Below are 12,451 nucleotides of genomic sequence, written 5' to 3' on the forward strand. Positions count from 1 at the left end.
CGCTATATAAATGTGATTTATTATTATTATTATTATTATTATTATACATAATGTTATTCTCTAACATATGTCTTATGTTTGCCATTTGTGTTGGCTGTAATGTTAATGTACATTTTCAAAAGTACACCCCAGGAAGAGTAGCTATGCTTTAGGGCACAGCTAATGGTGATCCTAACAAATAATCTAATAATAAAATCATTGCTTTGACCAAAACCAGCGAGGAAACTTTACTGCAGAACACTCACACACAAAGAGGTGTGTGTCTCAAAGCATTAAATTCATATAAAATCCATGTTGAACCTCTTTACATCTACCACAAAAAGTACAATGTGACAAAGAAACTAATTATGGTAGAAATTAAACTCTAAAATCCACACAATCTCCCCTGAGACACACAAATGTCTCCAGGTACAAAATAAATCTTCTTTCGGCACACACACACACACACACAATAGTAATACATATCACAAATACACCATGTGCACAACACAAAAGCTCCCTTGAGTTTCTGCAAGATGAAAAAAACAGACACCAAGGACCAAAAAAAAAAAAAAAATGATAGAAAGAAAGAAAGAAAACCGTTTAACTTTGACACTGTGTTCTAAACTCGGTTCTAAAAAAGTGAGCTCTGCCATTTGCTCCGCCATTCCACTTTGATCATAACTTGCTCCCCATTTTCAAACACTGGCATTTGAAAAACACAATCCCACTTTGGTTTACCATCATCGCTGGAGAGGAGGATACAAAGAAATAGCAGGACCAACAATGCCCGCCTGCAGCACACAACCATCGTCTCTCCCCAAGAAATGACAGTGACCACAAAACAGGTGCCCCACTGTCACAATCTGCCTGTTGGACTGCGACAATGGGAAGGCCACATCTGGTCATCATTTCTCGCTTTCCTCCACTGAGATGCTGTTCAGCTATTACCCAGAAAGATGGAGAGATCCAGAATACATAGTGTTTGTTTGCTTTTTTATTTTATTTTCTTAAAGATGAGACACAAGAAGTAGGGTAAAAAGAGGGTAGGGGAAGGAAAAATGGCCAAGGTACTTTACCTCCCACAGGGATCCATCTCTCCGATGGCCCCTTGTCGGGGGGACAAATTGATCCTGGAAATAAGGGGTCATTTCCTTTGCCTGTTTACCTGTTCACAGCACACTGTCATCAGTCTGAAACACACACACACACCTCTGACCCAGCTTTACCCTCAGAGAGCTAATGTGAGAAAGGGTTGAGTCATTCAGGTCTTTACTGTGACAACAACCGAGCATCCCCAGTGTGTGTGTGTGTATGAGTGCAACTTCCCCAACAGCAGTGAACCTGACGACCTTTGACTCTTCGAACTTTGAGCCAAATAAGCCATTTCAGCTCCACTTTCTCTTTCTGTCAATGGCAACACACTAACAGAAAACCATCATCGATAAAATCTCACTTTTAAACAGCCCATCAAACTCCTCAGACAACTTCTGCCGGAATGTGTGTATGTCTATGTACACACTGGAATGTTAATTTAAGGTATGTAAGGGCGTTTTCACACCAACAGCATTTAGTGTGTTTTAATCGAACCGTAGTTCGGTTGACCCCTTGTTTCGGTTTGTTTGCGTCGGTCAGAATGCAACAATCGTACTCCGCACCAAATTAACCAGTCCCAGACCACAAAAGGAGGTGGTCTCGATCCGCACCAACTGCTGAACTCTGGTGCAGTTCCGGTGGTGAGAAAGCAACCTGAAACAAACAGGTAAAAACGATCTACTTGTAATGAATTATGGGTATGGGGGCACTCAATTGTGGATAAAATGATATATTTAATTTCATATATTTTATATTTCATGTATATTTCTTCCTGAAGTGACGCGCAATGTGTCTTCGGCGGCTCAAGTACATCATCAGATTATTTTCAAGTCGCAACCCCTCGTTTTTAAACTGTAATATTTGCCAAGAATTAGCAGAGGTGAGAAGTAACGAAGTATGTACTTCGAAGTATGTACTTCGTTACTGTACTAAGTAGATTTTCCACGTATCTGTACTTTACTTGAGTTTTTATTTTTCTGACGACTTTTTACTTTCCCTCCCTACATTTGACCACAAATATCTGTACTTTCTACCCTTTACATTGTAAAAACAGACTTGTTACTTGTTTCAACCTCAGTGACTTTATAAAAAGAAGACACAAAATTGTTTCAAGTAAACAGATAGTAATCTGTGATAAATTAATTTTTGGATTCTTTTCAGGGCCAATACTGACCTTATATTAAAGTACAGGAAACCCTGTTTAAATTTGCAGTTTAATAGGTGTTAAAAAATGTATGATGTCTTTCTATCAAGTCTTAGAAATGTCACCAACTGCTGTGAATTGCTTCTATTTTATTTCTTTACCTACATATGTTAAGTTTTAGTGGCTGTTCAAACATTGAGTTTTAAAGCCCCTTTGGCTCTGTTTCGTCACACGGGAAAATCAGGTCCAAATATAAAACACTGCTGCACCTGGGCGTCTCCTTTGATGTGTGATTGATAGTCATTAGTCTAATTAGTGCTGACAGAGGGTGACTTACGGACCTCAGTGGGGTGTTGAAAAGTGCAGCACTATTACTGGAGAAACATGTGCATTCAGTGAATTTTTTATTTTTTTTAACCATAAAAGTGAAGCTTATTACAAGTGAGGAAAAAAAGGACATTTGTGTGCGCTGCGAATCTCAGCAGAACTGAGCACAAAATAAAGTGACCTGGTTAAATGTTTGGTTTAGGAGAAGGTGCTGCAGCTATGTTGAAAATGTGAGGAGCTTAGAAATGGGTGGAGTTATTTTGTGAAATGATATACAGTATATAGTTGTTACCTGCATCATTAACTCTCTCTCTCTTTCCGTCAGACACATAGAATGCAAAACAGAGCTTGTTTTTTTTCTTCTTTTTGGGGTTGTTGAGTGGATTTGTTTATTGAAACTGCAGTTACTGACGATCCATCAGTGTTCAACAGAAACTTTGGTTTAACTTAAGCTCCTCTGTTGTATTTTCTGTTTATTTCAATTAAACATACCATGACAGCGGGGTAAGTTTTTTTTGTGCATCTTAATAAAACCCTGATGCTGTCCTAGCATACAAGCTTAACATAAAAATGCTTTTGGCAATATCAAATGCTTTGCACAATACATCACATGCATTCCTATTCCTACATATATAAATATGGAAGACATGCAATTCTAAATAAACTTTCCTGTAATGTTAAGCAGGTTGTGCATCAGCACTGATATAACCCATCCACGTTATACATTTTCTTTATCAATGTTATTATAAAATTCAATGTTTCAAATTTAAGTCATTCAGTTGACTCAAGCCCACTCAAGCAACCCCTGGGCTCATGTTACCTTACATAGAAATTATTTCAATGAGTTTTGTTATATCATTATCTATAGGTACTCTTGTTAATACAGCTGTGTAGTGACCAGGCGGGGAGTTCCGGTCCTCTGAAATGATGCCAACTCGGAAGTAACTTAAAACTGCATTCTATCAAAAGGCCACCAGGGGGAGACCGTTTTGATGTCAAAAGGCCTTCCGTCTCTATACAAGTCAATGGAGAATTCACCAACTTCTCACTTGATTTATAACCTCAGTAAATGTTTTCAAAATGTGTTTATGGTCTCAATCCCTAGTTTAAAGCCTTCTTCAATGTGGTATGATGTTCATTTGTGAAATTTTGGCCTCCCTGATTTTATATTTGACGATAAAGCAGGGTATGCATTAGGGCGTGGCTACATCGTGATTGACAGGTTGATTGGTTAACAGGTTCAGGAGGGCATGCACCCGAAATTTTCAAGATGGCGCTGCCCAGATCCGAAACTATTCGCTTCCAAGCAGCAGTCCACAAACCAATGGGTGACGTCACGGATGTTACGTCCATTTTATATACAGTCTATGGTAGTGACTGGTTTGTGATATAGTAGAAATTTGTTTTTTTATTGTGTGTTTTTTTTTTTATTAAATGAAACATGAGTCTTTCTGTGATGATTCTCACATATGCAAAGATAAGACGAATCAGGAATTCTTTCTTAATTCATGTTTAATGAATACGCGCTCTGAGAAATAGTCTACATGCATGAGACAATTCTAAGATGTGACCAGAAAGCACACTTATACCCTTACTGGTGTGTCAGTTGTTTTCCGAGGGGCATCATTGACAGAGTATGATCATTCAGTTGGGGCCTTTCCAACTAAATTTGTCCTATGTATGTAATTCTGATGACAGACGTACTCAACCGTCTGGCTCGTAGCCTGAGCCACTTGACCATATAAAGAAATACATACTAATAGTAGCCCAGAACAGACAAACCAAACTCTGGTTCTAGAGAGGACATTTTCGGGCATCTTAAGCTCTCCTACATGCTTGAAAGGGAGGGGTATTCAGTTGAATTCATGTATCCACTTTAAAGTGCCATGAGATATTCTACTACACAATAAAACGGAAACAGCTTCTCTCTTCTGTCAATGACACAATGCAACGCATCACATTTTATAGGTGTGAAAATTACTCTTGTGTGACTCTACACAAGTCAGTGATGTTGCAATAATGACTGGTAAGTGTTTGAAATCTAAATTTACTGCTCACTGTGGACAAAACTACTGAGAGTCTATTATACAGGGAGTACTGAATAATGGGGTACTTTTAGACATACAGCCTCTCACTAACACGCACACACCTCAACATACACCTCCATCTTCACATTGCGACAACCACCAAGCCAGGTCCTCCCTTTAAATAAGATTCCCTCCCCTCCTCTTTGCTTAGAGCTGTGTGTCTATAAAGTGTAACAATAAAGCAGCTTATGACTGCAGGCTTTTATTTGCTCTGGCTGCATGAGCAGCAGTCAGCATGTACACAAAACAAACACAGACACACACACACAGGTCAGCAGGCCGGTTACTTCTGCTGGGTTTTCTAAACTCTTCCTTTGGGGGTGGAGCAGTGCAGCATCAGAGCAGCGAGCATGTAAGACTCGTCAGCTACGACTGTCCACCCCACCCTTTCACTCTCTCTTGCCTTTGCTTCATTCATAAGCCAACAACACATTTACAGTATGCTGCTGCCACACACACACACACACACACACACACACACACACACACACACACACACACACACACACACACACACACACACACACACACACACACACACACACACACACACACACACACACACACACACACACACACACACACACACACACATTTCTTTATCTCCCACAGAAATGGCCACACAGTCACACACATCATTTTAAATTCCAATAGTCCCACAGGTGTTCCAGACAAATCCAGTCAGACACACATACACCTTTGGCCCCTGAACCAATGCAGTAAATATCATTATGGAATCAATGCAGCCCTGAATCAATCGAGGCTGTGTGTGTGTGTGTGTTAAAGGAAAGAAGCTGATAACACCATATGTTCCTGTGAGGATTTCACCAAACTCCATGTTTTTTGATTGAAAGGAGGTGGGTAAGGTATTACCATAACCTTCCCACCACATGTCTGCTGTAAACTCAATAATGCAAGAATGATTTCACACATGCATGCACACACACACACACATGCACAAACACACACACACACACACACACACACACACGCACACGCACACGCACACGCACACACACACAGCTTCCCTGCACCTATTGTTGCTGTGCACCATGGTAAATTCAATATTGTGTTCACACCCCTAAGCCAGAGTGGGAGTACATTCAGCAGAGAAGCCATAGCCTTAGCTGTAAATCAATAGATTAAATAGAAATGTATGAATAAAACACAAGATAATAAATAAAAGAGGAGATGGTTTACTCTTGCTGTCGTATACTGTACAGGCCCTCTCCCATTTGAAGGAGAAAGGGAGTGAGAGTAAAAAAAAAGGAGGATGAAAGCAATTTGAAAGATGACCAGAGACAGACAGTAGGAAAACAGAAACAGTTTTTTTTATTGTGGTTTATATCATGTTTTTATTAACTATTTGGGATCTACTCCAGTTCATTCTCATGTCTGTTCGGTCTATGCCATTGTAGCGTGTGCTAGCATAAGGAGTCTATCTGTTTTGGTGTAGTACATTTAATGTGCTTTCATTTACAGTATTTCAATGTGTGCACGTTACTGCTCCCTTCAAAGTTGTATAATGAAGAATCAAAAAAGTATAGCGCTTATTATATACAAAGGCCTCTTTTAAAATATTATAACAATGTCAGGTATGACATTAATTACCAATTTAAAAATGACTAATCTATAAAAGATTTTCTCATCAGACCTTAATGAGCCATTAGTCAAAAGATTTACTGAGAAGGGGCAGCCTCTGGATCTGATGAATGAACTTGTATTGGATGTATTATATGGTTATTGGTACACACCATTATAAGCTTCTTAAGATATACTATAGATACAACTCTTTGCTCTTTTTATTGTATTTTTACCACCTACTGTGTGGCTCTTATTGCAAACCTGGCCATTCAATTTCCTCAACCAAGGTTTCCTCCATATATTCTTTGTGTGGTCAGCTCTTTTTCGTTACTGAAAGTGCCTGAGATAAACCAGACTGTGATGCTGAGACACTGAAAATCCAACCGAGACATTGTACGTGATACTGAGTCATACAAAACAAAAACGTGACTTGAATTACCTGTCGTTAATGCTCCAGTTTAGGCAGAGGTTGAGTGAGCTGAGGTTGCGACATTTCCTCACCACCTCCATCACCGTCTCATTGTTCAGCTCAGAGATATGCCGCAGGTCCAGGACGCTCAAGTTACGTAGCTGCAAGAGGCAACACACACAAAAATGTATATTAATGTAAAATCCAGATACAATAGATAGCTAAGAGTAGCTTAGGTTGACTGTTAGTTACAGCAGATATCTTACATTCATAATAACGACCTAATAACAAAGCTTCCTTTTAACAATATAAAAATTAGCGTTTTTAATAACAAAGGCATACAGATTCACAATTTCCTGTTGGTTCTCAGAAGGATCTGTTGATGATAAGTTACTGTGAGTTATGCAAAAAATTCAGCTGCAGGAATGGAAATATTTGGTGAGGACGTATGGTATATGACTTAAAGAATGTGAATTTCCCTATACACTGAGTAAGCTTGTACCACCACATGTAATAAAAAACCCAGCAGAAATGCAAAATGAAAGCTAACAAGGCAGATAAATGATTTAACATTGCTTGCTGTTACTGTTTACCATTCTGCACCTACATGCCTGGTGTGAGGGGTTATGAGCAAATATGAGCATTCATCTTACTGACTTTCAATAATCCCTCTTTCCCATCTGAATAATATATAATAGTATACCCTATAAGAGGAGTTTAGATGAATCCTCCAGTCAAAATATCTACTTCTGAAACTCATACTCACACTGACACACTGTTGAACAAGTGTTTCCCGCTTGCAGAATTTACTAAAATGCTTTTCAAGTCACAGCACTGGTGTATTTCTTCTGATACATTCTCAAATCTATTAAAAGCACAGATGCATACACACATACACACACCGGGGATGCAAGATAATAGAGGTATGATACTCCAACCAGCCGCCAGGGAGGCAGGGTGGTAAATGTCATGGCCGAGGCTAAAGAGAAAACAAGCTTACAGTTGGTGTTAAGATCACTGAGCACTATTGTCGGCTCCATAGGCATGACATATACCTACCAGCATGAAAACACATGGGAGAAATGGATAAGGACCACGGTTCGCTGTGTGAAGTAAGCACACATGTAAACACTCTCCCCTGTCCCCACATACTGGGAATCAAAACACAGAGAGGCACACACCGACTGCAAACAAACACAGTGAGTGTGTGATGCCGCACTGTGCTGAAGGTAATAAAAGAGGCTTTCAAAACCTTTACCTCTGTCTAGTTACTCCATTTGTCTCTCTATTCTTAAGCAGCCTGTGGCTTTTTTTTGTCACCATTCAAGAGAAAATTGGATCCACACCTCTTGTGATAAAAGGTCTGCTTAGGCATGAAATAAACATGAAACAGATTTTGTTTGTGGCATATCCGCAGCTATACTGTGAAGACACGCTTAGATATACTAATGAAATAAACATTTAACAGATTGTGTGCACAAAGATGGGTCAAGAATACAGTCGTGATTGTCAGGGACAGCTAAACTGACATGATAAACAATGGTATTTAATTAAGGGGGGAAAATCTTCAACTGCATGAATTATCACAGACGTGCACACACACACATGCATCTACTGTTAAACCACACACACACACACTGACATATGCCCCTGTGGCCTGTGTTAGATCGACATGCTAAATTATTCATGCAGAATAAGGCTGATGTGTGTGCCATGTGTGTATATATGTGTGTATGGGGGGGCATTGTATAAGAAACAAAGGCTTTGCAAGAATCAGACCTGAAAATAGACCGAGTGACCACAACCACAAGTACTGTATTCATGGCAACACTCATTTTGTCAAAAAAATTACCACCAACAGCACAAATATCCTCACAAATATCCTCACACACACACACAAACATTATTTGCATTCAGTATTTGTGGTTATTAAGCCTGGAGTAAAAATTGTGTGTAAAAAGCCCCGACATCAAAAGTTGTATTTGTTCTCCAAATCTTCAAAACTGCTTACGTCTGCTAAAAAGAATTTCTACTACAACCAATGATAACTGTCTCATTGATGTGGATAACCAATGAAAAACCAGACCAACCGGAGTGAGTTTTGATTGGCTGAGAGCGTAGCTAGGTTGAAGAAAATTGAAAATTTAGCAGATGTCTGCATGAAAGGGAAGAGGCAGCGTCACGGCTGGGACTGTAACTTTGTTAATCCATCTGTGAAAAACCAACGCAGGAAAATAAATTCCACAGTTTAGCAGACATCTGCCAAAAGAAAAATATCCTTCAAATCCCTGAAATGAAGTCACCCAAGAAATAACCTCTCAATAATTAGTCACACCAACAGAATGTGACAGGCCACAGTGCCAGTGTTTGTTTTCTCATAGTAGACAGATTATCGTAATTTGACTCACAGGTGAAAGGTTTTAATGCTTCCAATTTTATTTAATCATTTCCACTCATAACATAGTTTATTTTCTGCTCATGTATGTCTGTGATCCAAAAACACACAGACATGAAAAGAAAGAAAAATAAATGGAGAGAAATGGTGGAGGGGAGGGGGACGAATGCTTAAGACGGAGAAGCAGACAAAGCCACTGATTCACAGCACAGTATGAGAGAGAGAGAGAGAGAGAGAGAGAGAGAGAGAGAGAGAGAGAGAGAGAGAGAGAGAGAGAGAGAGAGAGAGAGAGAGAGAGAGAGAGAGAGAGAGAGATGGAAACAGAAAAGAATGAAAACAGAGTGAGGGCAAGTGAGGGAGAAATAGAATAGAGAGCAGGGGATTTGGTGAGGGTTCGGTAGGTTTTCCTCCTCGATGGCTACGTTCTGTAACCAGGCAGAGTTCGTCTCGTCTCCTCTGAGTTGGCAGTTACACCTGGATAATTATTCATGCTGTTCATAAAAAACATTGAAACCTGCAAAATCCAGCTGCTCTGAGGCCAGCGTGTCGTCCCCGCCCCGTGAACACACATGCATGTTACAGAAACGAATGTGCACCCTGGTTATATGAATATTCTAACGCTATGTGCACACACGTTCACATGTGCAAAAATATGCATGAGAAGATTTTTTCTGACAAAATGACTGTTAACAAAAGCAGCAATTATGTTAATAGCAGTAGTAGTTAAATGAATCTTCCATTTTAAGTGGTGAAATTAATTATTAATGATAATTACCAGTAAATTAAATGACCCATCCTAAAATATGTTTTGCTAAGGTCTTAAAAAACAATTTAATGTCTGCTCAATTTATTTCTTAAATTAAATTAAGAAATATTTTCCTGGAAATAAATAAAAAAAAATTTTTTTAAACATTTTCAGCACTGTCCATTTGTCTGTACACCAACTCCACATCAACTATGATGCCATATAATATTTTGTCATGCAAAGATTAGAGAAAATTATTTAATTAAGAGTTTGATGAGCAAATGGTTTGTGTCTGAGACATGGGTGTAGCACCACAATTTTGCCTTAAGAGTCCTGAGCTCTAAGCAGTTTAGCTCCCACCTGCTTCACTTCAATGCTTCTCTCAAACAGGAAAAGTGAGAGCCTGAGTCAGAGGTCGAACGCAAAATGCCAATTTGAATGAAAGAAAAATAACTAGCTGTTTTACAGGTACACTCTCACTCGCCACTAATAGGCTGGAGTTCAATATTTCGAGAGGATGATTTGACACTTTATTACATTAGTGTATCTCACAGTCTGGCATACAGAGGGTGTGAGTGTGTGTGTGTGTGTGTGTGTGTGTGTGTGTGTGTGTGTGTGTGTGTGTGTGTGTGTGTGTGTGTGTGTGTGTGTGTGTGTGTGTGTGTGTGTGTGTGTGTGTGTGTGTATTTGTGTGTGCGGGGCATACCTGTGTATGTATGTAGAGCTATAACTACCTGTGCTATTACTACATTTATTTACACAACGTCAACCATCAGGATGCCAAGCAGGAAGTGGAGGCCTGGTGGACTCCATGGAGAGGATATGATGTCATGGCTTGAACACTGGCACAAAACTGCATGAGTTCATTGCTGTTACTGTCCATCAACTTCACTGTCTCACATGACAAGTGGCTGGATGACATTTAAAAAGCCTGGACAGAGCAAGCATTGTTTTAGTCATAAATAGCGTACATGTTAGATTTTGGAAAATATGAGCTGCTATTTCATTGCTGTAGTTAATTTATAACCACCACAGGATTTAGTATGTGAGCTTAGTCAATGAAATATAGGTCCTTCTGTGGGAAACGCATATCCTTAAAAGCAAAAAAAAGAAAAGAAAAAAGTACATGCATGCAAGTACTGTCTATAAAACAAGAAAAAAAAGGCGTGCTTTTTCAGTAAAACTAACAACCGTAACAGTGGAAACTCAATTCTCAGGCCAGTGAAGATGAGAGGAGGAAACAGAGAAAGTTCAGTTTAAATCCTTTAAACAACACAGGCAGAAGTTTTGAACTAATATTCACAGTCCTGAGCAAGAAGTCAAAGTCACAGTGTGTTGTTGAAGTGGAATTGTGGACATATTTCCGCTCGCCTGTACACATGTGTTGGAGTTTGGTGGAGACAGGATGAGGCAAGGTATAGGGGTGGGGGGGTGGGGGTGGGCGGGTGAGAGGAATGGCGGTGGTGTCACTAGGTGAATAAAAGTACAATACAAGTGCGCGCTCATGCATACATGCTGGGCTTTTTTTCCATATCGAAGCATCCCAGACAGTTCAGTCAGACAGGAGAAAGCTGTGTCGAGACAATCCGTCTGCAGTAAGCCTAAATCACACACACACCCTCACTAGACGCACATTCAGAAAAAAACACACACACACAAATACACAGAGGCCTGTGCAGACAGAGTGATATGAATATTTGAAAAAGGACTGAGGCAAAATACTGGAAAGGCCATGGGTCTGGTATCACAAATACATTGTCTGCATCAGTCATGGACCAGTGAGTTGATCCTGTGTGTGTGTGTGTGTGTGTGTGTGTGTGTGTGTGTGTGTGTGTGTGTGTGTGTGTGTGTGTGTGTGTGTGTGTGTGTGTGTGTGTGTGTGTGTGTGTGTGTGTGTGTGTGTGTGTGTGTGTCTGTGTCTGTGTCTGTGTCTGTGTGGTTACCTTCTCTCTTCATCTGTCTTGTGCCCATCTACTGTCTATCACTTATTTTCCCTCTCCAACCCCCTTTTTCTCTCTCTCTCTTTCTCTCTTTCAGTTGCTAATCCTGCATGTGTTGGTGTTGATAACAAACTCAGTGGCGAGGAAAGGCTCGAGGAGATAGAGAGCGTGGGTTTCTCTTTGGCGCACTAAGCCAAATGACCACATAGGCACGCACATACACACGCATACATACATGCACGACCCGATGTGACAGTGCTGGATGACAGTCACAGCACAGTGACACTCGTTGGGCCAGTAATGACACATGATACCCCTCCCTCCGGAGGTCAAAAACCTCTCTATCTCTGTCTGTCTCTGGGTTAAAAGTCTTAGAGCCAAATGAATTATTCTTCAATTACTCTTGCAAGAGACACACATCATCCTTAGGCTCTTCTCTACTCATTATATTCATAAATCCCCCAATCTCCTCCATACAGCAGTGAAGAAAATTATTATTACAATTTCGACTCATTCTGCGACCCCCCCAACCCCATTACCTTTCTTCCTCCAAATCCCCTCTGCTCCTTCGTTTCCCCTTTATCCTCTCTGCCACCCCTGAGACACAATACACATGTACAAGTACACAGACACACACACACACACACACACACACACACACACACACACACACACACACACACACACACACACACACACACACACACACACACACACACACACACACACACACACACACACACACA

At 40.2% G+C, this 12,451-nt stretch overlaps 1 protein-coding gene across 2 annotated transcripts in view; it reads right to left on the bottom strand.

Moving 5' to 3' along the window:
* Nucleotides 1-12,451, bottom strand: part of fbxl17 (F-box and leucine-rich repeat protein 17) — a 231,909-nt gene that overhangs the window by 141,277 nt on the left and 78,181 nt on the right. For both annotated transcript variants that reach the window (XM_062417098.1, XM_062417099.1), the window contains exon 8: nt 6,656-6,786. In XM_062417098.1, the coding sequence (XP_062273082.1) occupies nt 6,656-6,786 (131 nt within the window). The remainder of the gene's footprint in view (nt 1-6,655; nt 6,787-12,451) is intronic.

The sequence above is a fragment of the Scomber scombrus genome, chromosome 4 (assembly GCF_963691925.1).
Source record: "Scomber scombrus chromosome 4, fScoSco1.1, whole genome shotgun sequence".
In the NCBI taxonomy this organism is placed as follows: Eukaryota; Metazoa; Chordata; class Actinopteri; order Scombriformes; family Scombridae; genus Scomber; species Scomber scombrus.